The 18259-nt window shown below is 37.7% G+C and overlaps 2 protein-coding genes across 11 annotated transcripts in view; one reads left to right on the plus strand and one right to left on the minus strand.

The window, feature by feature from the left end:
• LOC139961266 (fibroblast growth factor receptor 2-like) overlaps window positions 1-4403 on the minus strand; it is an 80206-nt gene extending 75803 nt beyond the window's left edge. The window contains exons 1-2 of one of the 10 annotated variants that reach the window (XM_071960353.1): window positions 4187-4403; window positions 2069-2190 (exon numbers count right to left, since the gene is read on the minus strand). The gene's annotated coding sequence lies outside the window, so the exon portion shown is untranslated. Of the gene's footprint in view, window positions 1-2068; window positions 2476-2751; window positions 2771-4126 lie in introns of those variants that run through there. The other 9 variants (XM_071960352.1, XM_071960354.1, XM_071960358.1 and 6 more) reach the window with 9 other exon arrangements.
• Window positions 4404-8316: 3913 nt separating this feature from the next.
• Window positions 8317-17919, plus strand: LOC139961270 (transmembrane protein 115-like). The gene is made up of 4 exons (XM_071960367.1): window positions 8317-9202; window positions 9521-9664; window positions 10117-10240; window positions 15643-17919. Exons 1-4 carry the CDS (start codon window positions 8590-8592, stop codon window positions 15860-15862), a joined length of 1101 nt encoding a protein of 366 aa, XP_071816468.1. The 5' UTR covers window positions 8317-8589; the 3' UTR covers window positions 15863-17919.
• The last annotated feature ends 340 nt before the right edge of the window (window positions 17920-18259 follow it).

Raw genomic sequence — 18259 nt, forward strand, 5'->3', positions numbered from 1 at the left:
TGTATCACGTACGGTTGCTAGCTTTGCTTCATAACTTGCTGTTCGTGCAGCAACTTATGACGAATCATAGAAAGGATAAAAACCCACGTTGTCGTCATCGTTGTGTATACGGTCGTGACACTCCATCGAGTGCGGTTAGGTAGGCTATATGTATTTATTACACAGTGGCCAACTTTAGGCTTGTAATAGGCTATATATAGGCTAAATTTAGCTAATTACATCTGCAAAAATAAGTAGCTGAATCAGTAGGCCAGAATGTTACTACGATTAAAATCGAGGTAACGGAGCTAACGAGTATTCAAGATCAAAAGAGCACTGACAAAATACCATGCCAAAAAACGACAGTTTTTAACATTTTTTCGACACTGAAAGGGGAATCAGTCGCTCCCCCTGCTCCTCCCCCCCCCCCCCCCTCTTGCTACGGCCCTGGCCCCTATAAAGCCATATTTAGCTGGGCGTCATCCAGCAGTTGCAACAGTAGATTGCTTAAAGTGTAAACAGCGATCACGCCCCAGAGAAGAAATTTCGCTTTTTGATATAAATTCAAGTAAATGAATCATGTAAAACTGACAGGGAATGTTTAAATAATGGAAAAGAGTAAAGAAATAAATGGGTAGAATGGGATTCGAGTCAGTGACCTATGGATTGACTTCCATTTTATATTTACTTACATTACTCTCTCTTTTTAAATCTTGAAAGTAGCACAATAATGTCAAAAGTGTCATAGCTATGTTTATTCTTGTCTTTTATTTTAATTGAAGTCTTTGAAAGGTTGTTAACGTTCTTTGATAGTCATCACTCTAACACTTTCAAGTTGAATCTGAAGTCCAAAACTGTACCAGGTTAAAGACAGTGTTACTTTTTTATAAGGAGCATTAATATGAAAAAGGGACCAATGGTAACGTGTTATACAGTACACATCATATATAACACATTATTTGAGATTTCATGATTTTACCATAACAATGATAAAATGATTTAATTTGACGTGCGCTAGCTTGTCTCTCAAAGTTTGTTTTATACAACAACAAAAAGTAAAGTGAATAAGGCAAGGATGTAACTTTGTACAGCTATAGACGCTTCAAATCATCACGATCCAGCCCAACTGTAAAGTGTTTGTATTCAATGGAAAGAATGAAATAAGTTTAATACCCACATTATTCTTTCTAAGCTTTTCTTAGCGTATTTATTCTACTGGTGTTCCAACAAAAGATAGTATCTGTAACTCATTCAGTGTCACTCATAAAACTGAAGTTCAGATGCATACCGGCATATTCCACTGCGCCATAATAGGTATCAAAACGGCGCCATTCTTAGCTAAGATACTTGTTTGGAAAATGCCAACATATTCGTCAATATGTTGTATAAAAACGTATGAAACGGTATATAGATGAATTTTATTATTGCTTAACATGAACTATGTAAGAATTAGTGAAATATACATGTCACAAAGTAAAATATGCCAGTACTAAATCATAAGTGCAGACCCACGATGGTTCTCCCCATTTTTTTTTTTTTTTTTTTTTTGCTGTGGTGGGTTACTTTGCACACGTTGTTCGGATGAACCTTGCAGCATGTTGGAACACAAGCCTGTTGCTACTCCAAGAAACGGAGCTCATGCAGTTTGTAGTGGGCTCATACGCCACTGGTTATGCCAGAAAATCCTTCCCAAAAACTTATTTTGCAGCAGTGCTCTTCTTGAAATCTATCTCCATGTGATTTTAAATAAAATGTTTGCTTAGTTGCCAATGCCTTGGTTTCATCAGAATATACAGCAGACTGAAGCATAATGTAAAATATGACATATAACAACTTCAGCTAACACTCTTCTTTTTATTACTGAAACCGATATTAAAAATTCACGAAAAATGTATCCCAACAGACTTGACGAACTAGAATATTTGATGACTCGATTGGAACATTTTATATTAATTCCGTGCACCCTTAAATCGGTTAATGACTGCATATATACCTCACAATTGTATCGCCATTACTGTGCTAACATTGTGTCCTTATATAGATTAACTACAATGCCATATATGGCAGAAAATGAAGCAAACCCTCTCACCTGAAAATGATCTTGCAAGGCGATTCTTCAATGTTAAAGGCTTATCAAGACTTCAGCTCCTCCAGTGTGTTGGCGAAATTTTTAAGCAACATATTCTCATACTCTGATTTACCTTTGCTTTGCTATGAAAAACAATAGTTATATGCTTTAGAAAAAGTCGTTCTATATGTAACTAATTGGTATTATTGTAGTGATTCAGGTACAGCTGTTAGTTTACTAGCATTACAAGTCATCAATTATTAACATGGCTGTAATTTTTTAACTTTTCATTTAACCACTGCGTGTTGTCCTCGTCAAGGAAGTGCTTACATATACAGAAGCAAACTAACTATTTGCAATGAGCTCAGAGCTTTACATTTCCTTTCATAACTGAAAGTACAACCATTAAGGTTTCCTAATGTTTTTTGTAAGTACCTTATTGTGCATTAACAGACACCAAAGGAAACTAGTTTAAGTAAAACATAAAGTGAAGGCATATCGCTGTATGTATATATATATATATATATATATATATATATATATATATATATATATATATATATATATATATATACAGCATGTGTATGTATATGCATGTATATGTATATATATATATATATATATATATATATATATACACGCCAACGGTTATACGGGAGGTCAATATATGGTGGATATATGTTATTACAATTCAGCAACATTACCAGTTCTCATATGTTCAAAAGTTTCCAATGGTAGCAAACCCCCCCCCCCCCCCCGCATCTGCTTATACGTGCATCAAACGAGTCCGTACTCTTTACGTGACTGCAGGATGTTTTCAAAGCCGTTTGTTAATTGACATCAACTTAAAAGGTGTCATATTGGTGATAATACTTTAACCACCTCACCTACATTCAATATTGCAGAAGCTGTAGTATGCTCTTGATGGCTCTGTTGTTTATTAACAGCAGCATTAAATTTTGGCCTTAATCACCGCAACAGTTGTATGGCGCAATAATTATGAAAGTGGGTAGTAACAAGAAATGAAAGGGAAAGAGGAACACAAAGTGAAACCTTCATAATTAGAAAGATATGAACATGTCTAAAGAAGCTTTTGATGCCTTTTCAACAGGAAGTCATGGAAGGAAGAGAAAAAGTATAACAGAGCTTGCCTGGCGTACTCATTATTGCCTTCACTTTATTGTTTAATTTAAATTGGTTTCTATTGAGTCAAAGTCAAAGTCAAACCAGAATACATGGACTATTCCTTTTTCCCTTTATTATGATGGCCCCTTTTTCTATTCCGGACACTCTAACCGAGAGTGTAGCCCATGTACCCTGCCCTCTACACGGGAATTGCTTTGTCAGTATATGTTGTATACAAAGCAACGGTAACTGTAGACAACAAACCAACCTCGTATACATATAGGTCATTCAGAGAACTCCTGCCTATCAAGATACTACCACCAAACCAAATCAGAGAGATCAATGGTAAATTTAGTTTAGTTTAGTAGGGGGAAAAGGATCAAGAAGAACAATCAACTCCCCATCAAGGACCCTTTAGGAGAGGGAGAAAAAACTGAAGACACAAAAAATCAGACCCTTTTACAATGCTTCAAGTGCTTGTCCAAAGCATTCTTAGACCCGTTCACACTACTTGCAAGTAAAACTTCCTCAGGCAAACCATTACAATCAATCACAATTCTATTAGAAAAAATGCCGAAAATTAATCCTACTCTGTAACTTCTAAAGAGTTTAAGACAATGAACTTAAACAAGAAAAAGTTAGTGAAGGATAAATTGTCAAACCCATACACAATATTGAGAGTCAAGTCACCACGTTACCTCTTAAGCTCCAGTGTGGTGAGATTTAGCAGCTGTATAACCGCCTATAATAAGGAACACCCTTGAAGGAACTAATCATCCTAGTAGCCCTCCTCTGTACCTTCTCGAGTACTTCCTTATCCTTAGCAAAAATATGGGTCTCAAGCCTGCACAGCATACTCCAGATGAGGCCTAACCAACTGCTTATAAAGCCTAACAACTATGTCCTCTTTCAGAAAACTGAAGTTCCTCTTGATCATAGCAAAGACCATCTTACCTCTTTTAGCAGCTTCGAGACAATGTTTATAAGGTTGCAGATATGAATGGATGTAGATACCTAGACTCTTTCAACAAAGACCTCATGCCACTCCTCACCAGTATAGAGCGTAGGTACACTTTTGGTTACTCCTGATGAGATTTTTCCAGCCTTGATCTCTTACTCAGTAAAATTGTAATTGAAGTTACTGTCATTAACTCTCCAACCCTTGTCTGGGTGGATTGTGCCCCCCCCCAAAAAAACTAAGACTGACAAATTTTTATCTTCCTAACCATTTTAGCTATAGAATTGGTTTGAGTGTTAGAATTAAGCTGAAATACGGATCTATTCCAAAATATCATTTTTTTAGGGGGTGCTATTGATGTTTATATTCCCAAAAGTTTGGTTCAAACTTTGTTTCATTCAAACAGTGTGAAAATTTTACATTGTGACTTTTTTAAAAAAAAAATATGGGCTCCACTTAGCATTGCCGGTTTGAATTAAGCTAGGAAAGGACGGGGTTACATCAGTACAAACATATCTGAAGCTAGTACTGACAGTGAGTATAGGTGGCCAGTTTATCAATCCACAAGCAGTGAGGAGCTCACCATTTTAACAGTAGATAATCTTAAAGGGAGGAAAGCATTTGAAACACTTTATGGGACTTCAATCCCTATTGGTGTCAATGTCTGGTGCAGGGAAGTGTATACGTGATTTCAAACAGTTATTGTGAGAGAGATGGCTTCATTTCTTTAGACAGACATATATACTATAAGGACTATGATATTACTCATAAATCTGAGTCAATGCTTTCATATATGTCTTTCATGCATTTACGATGATGCATGTAGATTCCATATATAGAAATCGAGAAACTATATAGAAACTTCGAACTTTCCAGCTTACTGCACTAAAAGTTCAGTGAAGTGACACTGTTCTATGCAACTTTCATATCAACACTCATTATTTTTATTGAGTTATTTGTCGTTAAAAATGTTGAGCTGAAATAAAAGTCGCCAACAGATGTTTTAACGAGTCCGTAGTTTCTACAAACTTCAATCAAATTTTACAAGCCCCGCCCAACAGAACATGCGCTAATCAAATCTCTCTGTTTTGTTTACAACCTTTAGGCCTAGGAATACTCTCATTTTCGTGGCTTGCCTGTCTTAGGTCCCTTCTCTTGAATAGTATCTTTCTCTCGGTCTTATACCGATGGAGCTTGTCGAAATGGTGTCATTACTTCCATTGCAATGAATAAACTGGTATTTGCAGACGTTTCCTCCGTGGAATTGTAAAAAGTGGATGATAAGAGTATAGGTCTGCGTAAACATTGATCAGGCAGCATTTGTAGACTACTTTTGTTTGCATTTGTGTAATGAACATATTCTGACATGGGCGGTCGAAGTCAGTTTACGGTAAATCGTTCGCTCGCGCCATAGCGCAACAGAAAATAAATTTCAATTGCGACAGCTTTTGCACCTGGTCAGAGTGCATTTAGAATTATGAACATTGAAGCTAATTCGGAAGTTTGCTTCGGAAGTTTCATCAGCAAACAAGTATTGAGACTACTGGAGCCTTATGAAAAGTGAGGGCGCTTTGCGTTGTAGCGCAAATAGCCAGATCATTCGTACGTCTTCTTCATACATTGTATCCATCGAAGTTGAAATTGAATTTGGTTTGACCTTCTTTTTTTGTCTATACTCCTATCATTTTTTTCTATACTACTATACTCCTAACTTAAGTCCATCCCTGGGGCATTCTAATAATAATAACAAGCGCGTATCCAGGGGTTGTTAGGGGCGCCCCACCCCCTCGGGTAAATAAAAGAAGAGAGAAAAAAAGAGAGAAGAAAAAAGGGAAAAAGAGGGGGAAATAGAGATAGAAAGAGAGGAAGGAAGGGAAAAGAAAAAGAAGAAAGAGAAAAAGGAGGGAACAGAAGAAAAATGCCAAGACACCGGGAAGAGAAAGAGGAACAGTGAGCACTGATCCCTATTATATACAGAGGGTAGCCAGTGACGGATCAACAAAAAACTTATTTAAACAATCCATTATTCATAAGCGTATAGGCCTAATAGGGTAATATCGATGAATAATTCATATTCTTCCCTTCTATAGGCTACTACGAACAAAAATCGCTCCCGGAGGGAAGTACCGGTATTTGCCAATAAGCTGGAGAAAATACTGAGTGCTAACGTTTCATCTAAAGGGGAGTTGAACCAAGTGATTTTTCTTTTCCGGTTTTCTTTGCCTTAGTGGTTTTGGGCTTGACGGTATTGCGCCCGGTTGAGGTCTTCCAGATTGCGGGTGTACCCTTCATAGTCGGGGACTGCCTTAGCTATCTTTGTTGAAGCAGGGATCCGGAGTTGTTATGGAACAACTCCCTGGTTGGGTGGATAGGGAGTAGATTCTTTTCCCAATCGCTAATGAGATGTTGTTTAATATTTCTGGGAGGCGGTTTGACAATCGGTTAATGTATACGGGTTGATCGTTAGGTTTTCAAAAAGGGGGAAAAGAGGGGGGAGAGAGGAGGAAGGAAGGGAAAAGAAAAAGAAGAAAGAGAGAAAAAGGAGAAAAGAAGGGAGCAGAAGAAAAACGCCAAGACACCGGGAAGAGATAGAGGAACAGTGAAATTCCTATTCCTATTATATACGGTACACAGGGTAGCCAGTATCGGATTTCGGAAGGGTCGTGCGCCTCAGCCTACCCCTTACACCGACAACTCAATTTTTGACGTTTCCATTTTTCCTTTGTGGTCAGCAAAATGGACTGAGTGCGAACAAAACAATCATTAGCAACTCACACTATGTGTTGCCAATTTGAGCTAGCTTCACGTCCATTTCTCGTTTTATAATATTTATCCTCAGTTTAAATATATAGGACGGAAATCGCATTTGCGGCAGTCAATAATTATTTTCTGGGAGAGGACCCCAGACCCATCGTATACAAAAGTCTGCTTGGAATATCTGTCCCTGATTTTTTTTCTGTGGACGCCCATGTATTTCCCCAAACTAAATTTCTAACCCATGAGTTTTAAAACTTAAGGAGGTTTGGGAGCATCATTGGGTCTGGGAAGTGTTATTTCCGGCGATCTGGGAGGAATATTTGCCAAAAAAAATCTTGCACGCTACTCGCGAACCCGTGGTCGCGCTCCGCTTAGATAGTATCAGAGAACAGACACGCGTCCCCACCATTATCCATATGATCAGCGCTCATGCACCAACAAATTAACTGTGTCTGAATTTTCGAAAATTCCCTGACTATCATTCTTAAACATACTTCCCTCCACTCGCGCAAATTTTGACCGGTCTGTTAGGGGTTGAAGGAAGGTTTTTTTTTATATTGGTTGTCCATACATGAAAATTTGTGCAACATTTTGGGTAGGTTTCAGAGTGAATTTATTTCACGAGATATGTGAATTTTCAAATTCTGAACAAATAAATGGAAAAGTGGGGCTAACGGGTATTGTGGGCCGCCACGTAGAATGACCTACAGAGCAATCCCACGAGAGTTGCGATGAGGTCGAACATGATGTGTGACTGGTGACAAATCTTGAAAAAGGTTATGGATGGAAAAAAAACTATTGGGAAATACTTGGTTCTCAGGCAAAAGTGTACATCTGGTTGGTCATTTTCAAGGCCGAGATGTGCCATTTCCGGTGATCTGGGGGATATCAAAACCAGAAATTTTCTTGTACGCTGCGCGCCAACTGATGGTGGCGCTCCGCTTAGATAGTAATTCGCGTCCCCCGGGTTAGAAAATCCTGGATACGCCCCTGCATTGTACTACCAGCCTACCCGAGCGGGCTGCTCAGATTTACCCAATATCTCAGTGACTTTTGAGTTCACGAAAACTCCACATCACATATTCCAACACTACAGCAAGGTAAGCACTTACTACAGACAAAGGCATGACACATTTGGAAGAATCTGACAGCTTTGAATCGATCTTGTAAATGGTGTGCATCGTCGCAGTCATATAATTTGGGATTACCGTCAGATAAGTGATTAGGGCACGGTTAAACGACTATAACCTCAACTTAAGATCCGAGTTTCTTACATTAATCATAAAGGATTTAAATAGCACAATTCAGCATGCTAAACTACTAAAAAAAATATAAAAAAACACAAGAAGTTTGCAATTTCCGTTTGCGAAAGCTTTCATATCTAGTTAAGTAATATCTTAGCTAGAAGTTGAGGGCGACATCCATGATCCTCCTATCTAAGGATGGAAAACAACATCCTACGTGTGGGCTATTAGTGTAGTACGAAATCTATAAACTGTCCTATTGCGACTGTAGGTTTAGTATATGAGTTTAACGCACATCCTATCTTCAGCCTAGCCTTCATCCTCTTCACAAACTGTGTGGGCAGTACTAGTAAGTTATACCGCCGGTTGATAACCTAGCAGGAAAGTTCCTAATTTGGGGAGGTGTTAGATCAGTCATCTGGAGCGAAAAGGAGTTCGAATACAGGACATGTAGCAAAATGGCATCTGTGAGCCCGACGTCGCCAGTAAACGCCGACTACATTAGGCTGATGTTTAACAAGAGCAGTGTTGTGGTGAAATCAGTTTGTGTTGGAGTGGTTTTCTTATATTTTATATCTATCTTTGTCGACACAGAATCATTCCTCAATGCCCTGTCGGTAACCCCTGGGCTGATCTTCCCTCCAGGGTTTCATTTCTGGAGCTTAGTTACTCATCAGTTTGTAGAGATACACATTTGGTTTGTGATCATAGACTTCGCATTTGTGCTTTTATGTGGCAAACTGTTGGAGCCAATATGGGGGGCATTGGAAATGCTCTTGTTTTTTGTAATTGTGACTGCAGGGTCAGCCATTTGTTCGTCAGTAGTTTATGTTTTCCTCTACTTAGCAACTTTCAATGTTGAATACCTATTTCATACACATTTATATGGACTATCAGCTTACATAGTTGGCGTAACAGTAGCTTTAAAGCAGTCGATTGGGGATCACGAACTACCACCGTTGGGTCTAAAGCTCAGAGTGAAAGACCTACCATTGATCGTTGTAATGGTTTCCATCGTTATGAGGCTGCTTGGACTGGTGCCTGGATCTCATCCATGTCTCATCATTACAGGTACAATATCCCCATCAATGTCTTGATACTAGCCAACTACAATGTTAAATGCCTCTTCTGAAATCTAGTTTGAACGCAAAAGTTGCATGACAACTTCAATAAGGTCCCTCTCCAATTGTGGACATTTGTGTTGCTTTGTTAGTTTCTATAGTTCCATGTGCTATGTTCTTTACTAGTACTTATATATGTATTGGTTGTTCGTATAATACTTAACCCTGTCATAAATAATATTTTGATAAATCACCATAGGCCTAGGCTACTGTAAGTGCTAAATTCCAATACTTCCTCCCTAATTTGTATTTATGATTTTCATCAAAGGTTTCATGGTTAGCTGGGTTTATCTCAGATTTTATCAGAAGTTACCAAATGCTGAAGGACGGGGCGATATGGCCGATAGCTTCAACTTTGCCAGTTTCTTTCCAGAAGTTGTCAGACCACCAATTTCTCTAGCAGCAAACACAGGTATTTCAAGATCCTAAACTAAGACTTATTGTAATATATGATTAAAGCAAGAGAAGATTGAAACATAGCAAGATTTCAAAATTTCCCCACCCCTCTATCACGTCTTCTTCCTGAAATCTTCCAAGCCAATCATGCCAGAATCTGGAAAGGTTTCATGGGACATCCTTCTTGGGGTGTGTTACGACCTGTTAGTGAAGTTATGCTCAAAGGCAAGGATAATCAAACAGTATGGTTTAGAGTTACTGCATTTTGGGGGTAACCTATTGTAAGTGCAAATGAGAAACACCATCCCAGTCCCTAAAAATAATATAGTGCCATAAACCTATCATCATTGTCCCATACATGCTTATGTTTACTATTGACATTCCAATATTTTTGTTTGCCATGATTGCACTAACTTAACCATGGCTCTCATACTGTACCTATTATATACCTGTAACTCTTATAACCAGTCCACAGCTTCCTTGTGAAGATCAAAGTTTGCAAAAAGCAGATCAGGAAATATGATGTCGGGGCTCCCTCCTCGATAACAATCAATCTGCCGGGAACTGATCCTGCTGATGCAGAGAGGAGAAGGTAGGAACACTAAATACCTCATTTATATCATAACATTTACTCTCTTCTTTTTTACATTTAAATTTCACCAAACCACTCACTTGGATGACCTTTGTGGATTGTGGACTGAAGGGATAAATGTGAATATCAATAGTCAGTCATGAAGACAAAACTACTGTTAGGTCATTCTGTTCATTGTGATCTATACATTCTGAGCTATTGCTGCACCATAATAGCTTTCTGTACCCAAATGTAACAAGAGCTGTAACTAAACTGCATCATCGGATGAGCTGACTCAGTGACATGTGCCCTGGGTGAGAGGGGTGGGGGGGGGGGTGGAGGATGTCTTCCATGATCGTGTCATGTGAAATCGTGTATCTTCCACAGCAATTTGCGACCGTCTAGCAGTGTACAAACCAATCTAAGGCCCATTGATTGTTCACTGCGGCAGGCAGGGCTGGAATAAACATTTTGGGGGAAGTGGGCCCAATTGGCGATTGACGCAAATATTTCAAAATCTAAGGAAACTATAACATGGCTTGGGAGAAATGTGCAAGATCCTAGTATCAATCGAAAGCGTTGCCGCGGGGACGGTTCTCCAGGCAGCAAAAAGATACCGGAAAATAGCTTTGTGAAAAAGAAAGGTACACTAGGCTGTTCATACTGGGGTCTTAACAAGACTACACTAATGGTAGAGCATAGATGCTACATGCATTACTATGTACATTAACAGTATTGAATCTGTCATTGTCATCAGATCAGTGGCATAGCGACACCAGACTATTGGAAACTAACTCATGCTGTTTCTCAGAAGATTAGTACTCTTGTCCAGTCATAATTCAGTCTGCCATGGTTCCTTTGAGAGATGATCAATGCTAGTTTACACACAATTTGTCTCTGTCACAAACTGTAACTCACACATACTGTACCAACAGGAAGGAATCTGTTTATCTTGAACACAAAGGCATGCAGTGTTTGACCTACCAGCATAAGTACTGTGTACCTCATTAAGTTATAATTCTGTTGGACAATTTTTACAGCCGCTTGGGAATTGTTTATTTAGGTCATGCATTATGTTTCGGTATTTTGATGATTTCTCTTGCTTTGTTTGTGCACAAACATGATTGTCATTACTAAAACAAAGGGTAGGCCACGTCTTTCTTCCCACCCATGAAGTATATATCACTGAACTATCCTTCATACAGCTTATTAAAATATATAACCAAAATGTTTAGCCAAGATGGATTTACTTAATATTTATTGAAAGTGTTACCTGTTTGGTTGTGAGTGGATACTTTATATGGAGTGTATTGCAATTGAATAACCTTATGGGGGAGGAAAAATATATGCAAAAGAGACTGATTCTGCTGTAAGACAGCTAAAGTATTAATTTGTGTCAGTTTGTTGATAATATCTACCAGGGTTAATCCACACCAAGATAGTAACGACCAACTAAAATGCTCGAAAGACCTTCCCATCAAACCAAAGTTAAGGAGTTTGATTGGATGGAAATGAATTTTCAGTCTGTCAGCCACTGTTTTTTTGTTTGCTATTCCAACTCATTCACTGTTGTTAAAGTGTATATAGCAAGGTGTTGTTAATATGCTGGTAAGTTTACTTATGTCATATTAGAAAATTAACTGGAAGAAAAAAAATAAACTTGATTGTACTGTCAAATTACTTAGCACTGCTCATAATTGCACTCAGCTCCCACTACTGTACTAAGCACAAGTATGCAATAAAAATATAGGAGGCTTTAAATAAAGCCACTAGCCAGGTAATTTCAAAAGTTGAAACTTTATGTGAAGGGGAATTGGTGTTGCGCAGTGCAGTTCGATGGAATAATGACTAAAATGCCTTGAATTCAACTCTACATTCCGCAAGGACTGTTCTTTTATCTTTAGGTGAACTAATTTACTGTAAGTTCATGGACAGTGGTTGTAATACAGAGCAAATGATGTTTGACTTTCCATTCTATGTAATGGAAAGTCATTTGCGTATTTTCAGACTTACCGTAGGAAGATCTGATTTCCTTATTCCTTTGGTCTGAATGTTTAATTGTTTCCTGGATGTGATATAGTGATCTATATAATTTCTGTATGCATCAATTGTCAGTTTGTAGTTTGTACCTATATATCTAGGCATTGTATGATAAATTATCAGCTTGTAAGTCACATAAGTAGTAAGCAAGCGCTATATAAATTTTAAATACTATGTTATGTTGTTATAAGTACTGTGTTAATACTGTACACTCTTGTAGTGGCTAGGCTCCACAAGAAGAGGCTTTCAATAAGTAAATGTACTTTCCAACTTAATATGATCCAATTCATTAAAAAGAATTGTCCAGACATTTAGTTGCTGCTGCCTGATCTATCCACTTTTGCACCCCTGCTTCTCCTCTTGAACATCTATGCACCTAATTTCAATTATCGAGTCATTATGTATTGTGGTGTTTCACACAATTCACATATTTTCACGTATTTGTGGGAATTTGCCAAAAGATATCACCTATTAAGACTAATGCAAAACATTAGATGCCCAGCCAAGTTGTACCACAGAGTTGCAGTAGTAAAGTATCATGACAATCATATGTTTATCACATCATCAATTTCATAGTGTAACACTAGATATCTTGTTTTCTTCAAGAGCTAAACTTTGACCATCCAAGTCTCCTTAATTTAAGAGATTAGATATAACCTGATGTTGTTGTCAGATAATATTACAAATAGCATGGATTTTAGACAGTCTACAGTCTTTGACGTTACCCAAAGCTACAGTACCCTTTGACTTGCAATGGTTGCATAAATTTGCAAAATTGTGCATGAATGACTATTGACAAATGATATGAATGGCTATATCAGTATGTATGTACTAGATATACACTTTTGTTTTGTTAGACTTTGGCACTATATTGATTTTTTCAAAGCCCAGGCTGACAATCACAGCATGGTGATACATTAACTTGGGCTTGGATATTTATGAGGAAAGGTGTAGATACTGTAGTTGGTTATAGCAGAAATGTACATTAAACTATGATCTAGGTTCTTTTCCATAACATTTGATTCTCTGCGTGGTGCCTTGAGGTGCAATATTCGACACCATCCACCTGACTGATGTACACAGAAAACGCAGGCTACCAATCTCAGTTCAAAATGCAGTTGATAACAAATGACTGTTTTTTCCACCAAATCTTGCTTGGAAAGTAGCCTACACTAGATATATTTGTTGTGAATAGCAGTACTAAGTCTAGGCTACTGTAGTTTGTTTACAAATGTGAAGTCCTGAAAATCACTGGATAAAATCCTCTTCTAGCCAAAAAGAAAAAAAATCTTTACTCTTTTTTTTTATCTTTTCAAAACTTGTTTAGAATAATTTCTTAGTCAGCATTCCCCTGTTTGAACTTTGAATGCTTATTGTTGTATGCTAAAGCAATATGACATTTTCTTGAAATCCCTGAATCTAATGGAGCTGGAGTGTTACATGCTGATGAAGTAAATTATTAGGTATTGATTGTGGCCTCCGACTGGCAACCACCAGCAAAGCAATGGCTACTGTACTATATGTATGAGATCACCTCAAGATAATGGTTGCATTGCTCAGTTGTTATAGCAATTCTTTACATTTTCACAGTTTATTTATAATTAATTAATCTTGTCCCAAACAGCATTTTAGTACCAACAGTTTATGTATATTAGATCCTCCTGCAAGCAGGAACTCGCGAGTGAAGCCTCATTGGCTTATCAATGCCGCAAGCTGACTGAAGTCAGTCTCTTACATTCATATTTAATGTCCATGATTATGAATTGTAAATTGTCAACAACTCTGTAACTGGACGACATACATTAATCTGGGAGTGACTCGAACCGGGGACCTTATGATTGAAAGGCACCGGCGTTAACCACTGAGCTAACACTCCATACTGTTTACTGGTTTACTGGTTTTTGTATTAGTGGAAAAAAAGCTGTGTGGACAAAGGCCCTGATACCTCAGCATTCACATTGCTATATACAGTATACTGAGTGTACTCTGTGGTACTGTAGAAAGTGGCCTACACAATTTACTTGAGAACAAAGAAGTAATTCTTTGCATAGTGTAAATGGCATTAGAATTCTGTTCTTTGTAGTTTAGCAAATGATATCTAGTTGATTACAAGAAAACTGTTTTTTTTTTTGGTCAAATACTAACGATCAGTGTGAACACAGCTGTGCCTTAGTCTTTGTTATAAAAATAGTACTGTATGTATGCAAACAAACCAAATAGAATTCTTTAAGATATCTGGTCACATGTCAATGTATGGAATCACTGTGATGTAAGAAATTTGAACAATACAATGCAGTGAAAGTCTGAAGGAAATCTACTCTTATTTCTACTTTAAAGACTTTGAAAAAATATCAGTATTGCCCCCAAAATATGCAAGATACACTTGGTCAGAAAGTTCTTTTCAAAACTTGTACCAATTTTAAGTGTGGTAAAATTGTGGGCCACTACTGATGACCCTTTTGATGTATTTTGTTAAAGCTTGTGAAATTACAGTGGTTTTAACGGTACTGCAAAGGTTTTTGCCTGATATGGACATACTGAAAATAGGTTTGAATTTTATACAGTATCGGTATAGTGATGTATGATTAGTGTTGTTGTGAACCTTGAGCACAAGATATTGTCTTGTAATGTATTGACAATGCAATACCTTAATCCTACTAGGACTGTGATTTTACACAAGAGGTCACTTTCCTGACTCAGTCTGAGGAATTCCATATGTATTGTATAGTACTTGATTTAATACCATGCAGTCACCTTGATCATTTTTGTTTCACAATGCAAGGCCTTGTGTAGATTTTGAGTGTTTTTGTGTCTGTATTGAGAATTCCTTTTCTTTTTGTGACACTGAGTGTTCTATTGCTCAGGGTAACTTCTTTTTTTTTCAGTTCATTGAAAAGTACAGAACTTTATACGGTTTTAGATCACAGTATCATACGGTAGCAGTTATTTGAGAACGGTTGGCCTGAAGTCTCCTCATGTTTACTGTACCATATTACTTGAAGCCTTGTGCAAGCCCTACCTTGTCATTTCTAAACGTTTGCCCTCATCTTCTGGAGAGGACAAAGCTGGCATCTTCCCCTGGCTTTCTTAAATTCTTAGCTTTAAGGTCCTTGATCAGTAGATCTGCTTTTGTATGACAATTATTCTGAATGGCATGGGAAAGGAACATAATATACAAAGTACAATACAGTAAACAACGGTGCTCTTCCTAAATGAGGATAGTCAGTAGAAGGTTATGTACATTCCACACATTTATCTGCGCCCATGATTACACAAATTCTCTTTCTTGTGCCGTGGTCTTCAAGGAAACGTGTGTACTGTACTTATATTCGCACCATATTTCAAGCTTTGCTTTTCAATATTTTATTTTCTTCCATGCACAGGAAAATTGCCTTAGATGCTCTGAAAGAGAGATTGAGTCGCGTGGAGGAGCAGACACAGTGGCCAAGTATGGATGAAGCTAGTCCGGCATCACCCGCTACATCAACATCCAGTACTGTCTCCAAGGAGAAGGTGTCTGCCGAAACTGAAATTGCAAGCAACTCCTCCTCCACAGCACCGAGTGCTACCAGCCCTGATCAGAGTGTCACGATGGGTACATGAGAAAACATGATCTACATTTTACTAATCTGTAAAATTTATGTAAAACTGAGCATTTGGAAGTAGTTATCAACAAGTTGTGATATACACTTTGTAAGTATGAAGCATTGTATACTTATCTGAACTCCAGAACAATCCACATGATGATGACAAGCGACTGATGCAGTCATAACATATACACTGGCAAGACATGGCACTCTCAGGTTCATCTTTGCAGACCAACCAGCAATCAGGGCCTTGTATGCTTTATAGTTACGACTACATTGGGAACAGCTTGTCAGGACTATGGATATATTCCTTTTAAAGTGTATGCTTCTGAGAATGAAATCGCTCTCTTGAAGGGGTCAAAGGTGAATATTGTATGCCGATGTATTAGTGTACACTGTAGAAACAACTAACAATTAAAGCTTGATGTCATTTATCATTCTCATTAAACAGAACATTTGCAATCTCCTTTCATGGAATACCAAAATTCTCATCTCAAGAGAATGGCATGGGAGAAACGGTTTTTCAGTTATATGCACTATATTGTTTATAACAGGAGTATTGTCAACTTGTGAATACTGCTATAAATCAGAACATAAATCTTTGGTCAGTGTGAATGAAACCATAGCAGTAGGAAGAGAACCTGCAGCAGATTCGATGAAGCTGCAGTGATGCTCTGCAGTGATCGGAAGTTTGTTTTGGGCTCAAGGACTAAAAAAGTTGCCTTAAGATCAGAAAATAAATTGCAATTTAAAAACAAATGAAAGTATATTGTAATGCACTATAAGGAGTCATTTAGTGCAGATTTTCTTTCAGTAAACTCTTCAGTTATTTATTTTAGGAGAAGGAGTCATCTGTTTAATCATGGTAATTTGAGATACATGTTTAGGGTGGAAGTTAATTCATCAATTCTTCTCTCACTACAACCTATTAATGGGCCTTATTAATTTTATATGTACATGGTAATTTCTCTACAGAAATTCTTTAGTTTTAAATGATCTATTGCAAGTGTTATCCAGACATTTGAACTTAAGCCTGTGCAGAGTGACATTATACTGACTTTAAATGCTTTGAAATCCTGGTGCAAGTCTTGGGAAGGGGAGCCAAGACGTCTCATTTAAAACAATCCAGGTCTGTCCTTGTGACAGTCCCATGAGCTTCTTCATTTACATGAAAGCTCCTGGTCTTCACCTTTCCATTAGGTGTTAACCTTCTTGATTCTGAATATCCGTGATTCCGAGATCAAACTTTTTATCTTAAACTGTAAGTGTTCTGTGATGTGCACAGTGAATTGCACATTAAGTTTTGTCATGTAGATCAACAACAGTCTGGTGCAACAGATTGGATGGCATGGAAACCAACCAGTGTCAGAATTGATGCAGTTATTAGAACCATACAAGAAAAGAAAGGGTGTTCTATTAAAGTTTGGTTCACAGATTTGAGCAACATGGTAGTGATTGGATGAGTAAGTAAGGACTGGTAGGTCAAAGGAAGAGGTCAGCCCACTGTAATTGTTTTGCAGACATTTTGTGAATAAGTAAGTCTCTGAAATAGTTTTCTACCCGATTGTTTGACCAGTTTATCAGCAGTAGTTTGAATACCAGTGCTAGATCAATGTACCATATAGAGCAATGTGTTACACACCACACTTATTAATGTACATACACACACGGTAGTCTGACGTTTCTGTAGTTGTACTTATTCACCAAAGAATTACTTTCTATTTTTTATGAAAGTTCTTAGTTCTTAGTAAGAAATGTATATTCCAACAAACGAATGTGCTTACACTATGACCTTTGAGAAGAACACCCAGTTATGCCATAGAGAATTAACCACAGCAATGCAGTTTATGGTTTCATGTATAGAAAAGGTTATTCAAATTGGGCAGGGCTCTGTAAATATTTTTGCTGCAAAATGTTAAGACATATATTGATCATTAATGATATATTCGATGATTGGTTTATAGGATTTGGGGTTCTTATTTTCCTTATTATTTTTACATTTCTGCTCCAGTTTCACTTTTCTTAATCAAAACTCATCCTGCAAGTCGCAATTCAATACAGAAGTGAAATTTATGATATCTAATTCCTTTTTTAGTGTCAACATCATGGGTTCCATAACCATTCCCAACCCCCACACCCCCCATTACCCAACCCAAGAAAATAATATTAACCCAAGAGTAATGTTTATGCAAACACGTTTTCAAGGATGCAAACTTTACAACCTACCACAATGAATGTGCAGAGTAGATACGATTTATCCATTATCGTATAGATACAAGTCATTTAAAGGGTGTGAAGACTCGCGCAAAAAGAAACATCTAATTCCAGTAATCTGACCTAGTTTCGAATGAGGTGTAACAGAAGTATTAGACACCACCATCGATCCCAGAAATTACACACACAGCTCGCTACC

The sequence above is a fragment of the Apostichopus japonicus genome, chromosome 20 (genome assembly GCF_037975245.1).
Source record: "Apostichopus japonicus isolate 1M-3 chromosome 20, ASM3797524v1, whole genome shotgun sequence".
In the NCBI taxonomy this organism is placed as follows: domain Eukaryota; kingdom Metazoa; phylum Echinodermata; class Holothuroidea; order Aspidochirotida; family Stichopodidae; genus Apostichopus; species Apostichopus japonicus.

Bases quoted from the DNA above. Each gene is read 5' to 3' on its own strand.
- LOC139961270 (XM_071960367.1), top strand. From the start codon at position 8,590: ATGGCATCTGTGAGCCCGACGTCGCCAGTAAACGCCGACTACATTAGG. The intron at 9,665-10,116 runs GTATTTCAAGAT...TCTTATAACCAG, and splicing joins TTCTCTAGCAGCAAACACAG to TCCACAGCTTCCTTGTGAAG. The intron at 10,241-15,642 runs GTAGGAACACTA...TTCCATGCACAG, and splicing joins GCTGATGCAGAGAGGAGAAG to GAAAATTGCCTTAGATGCTC.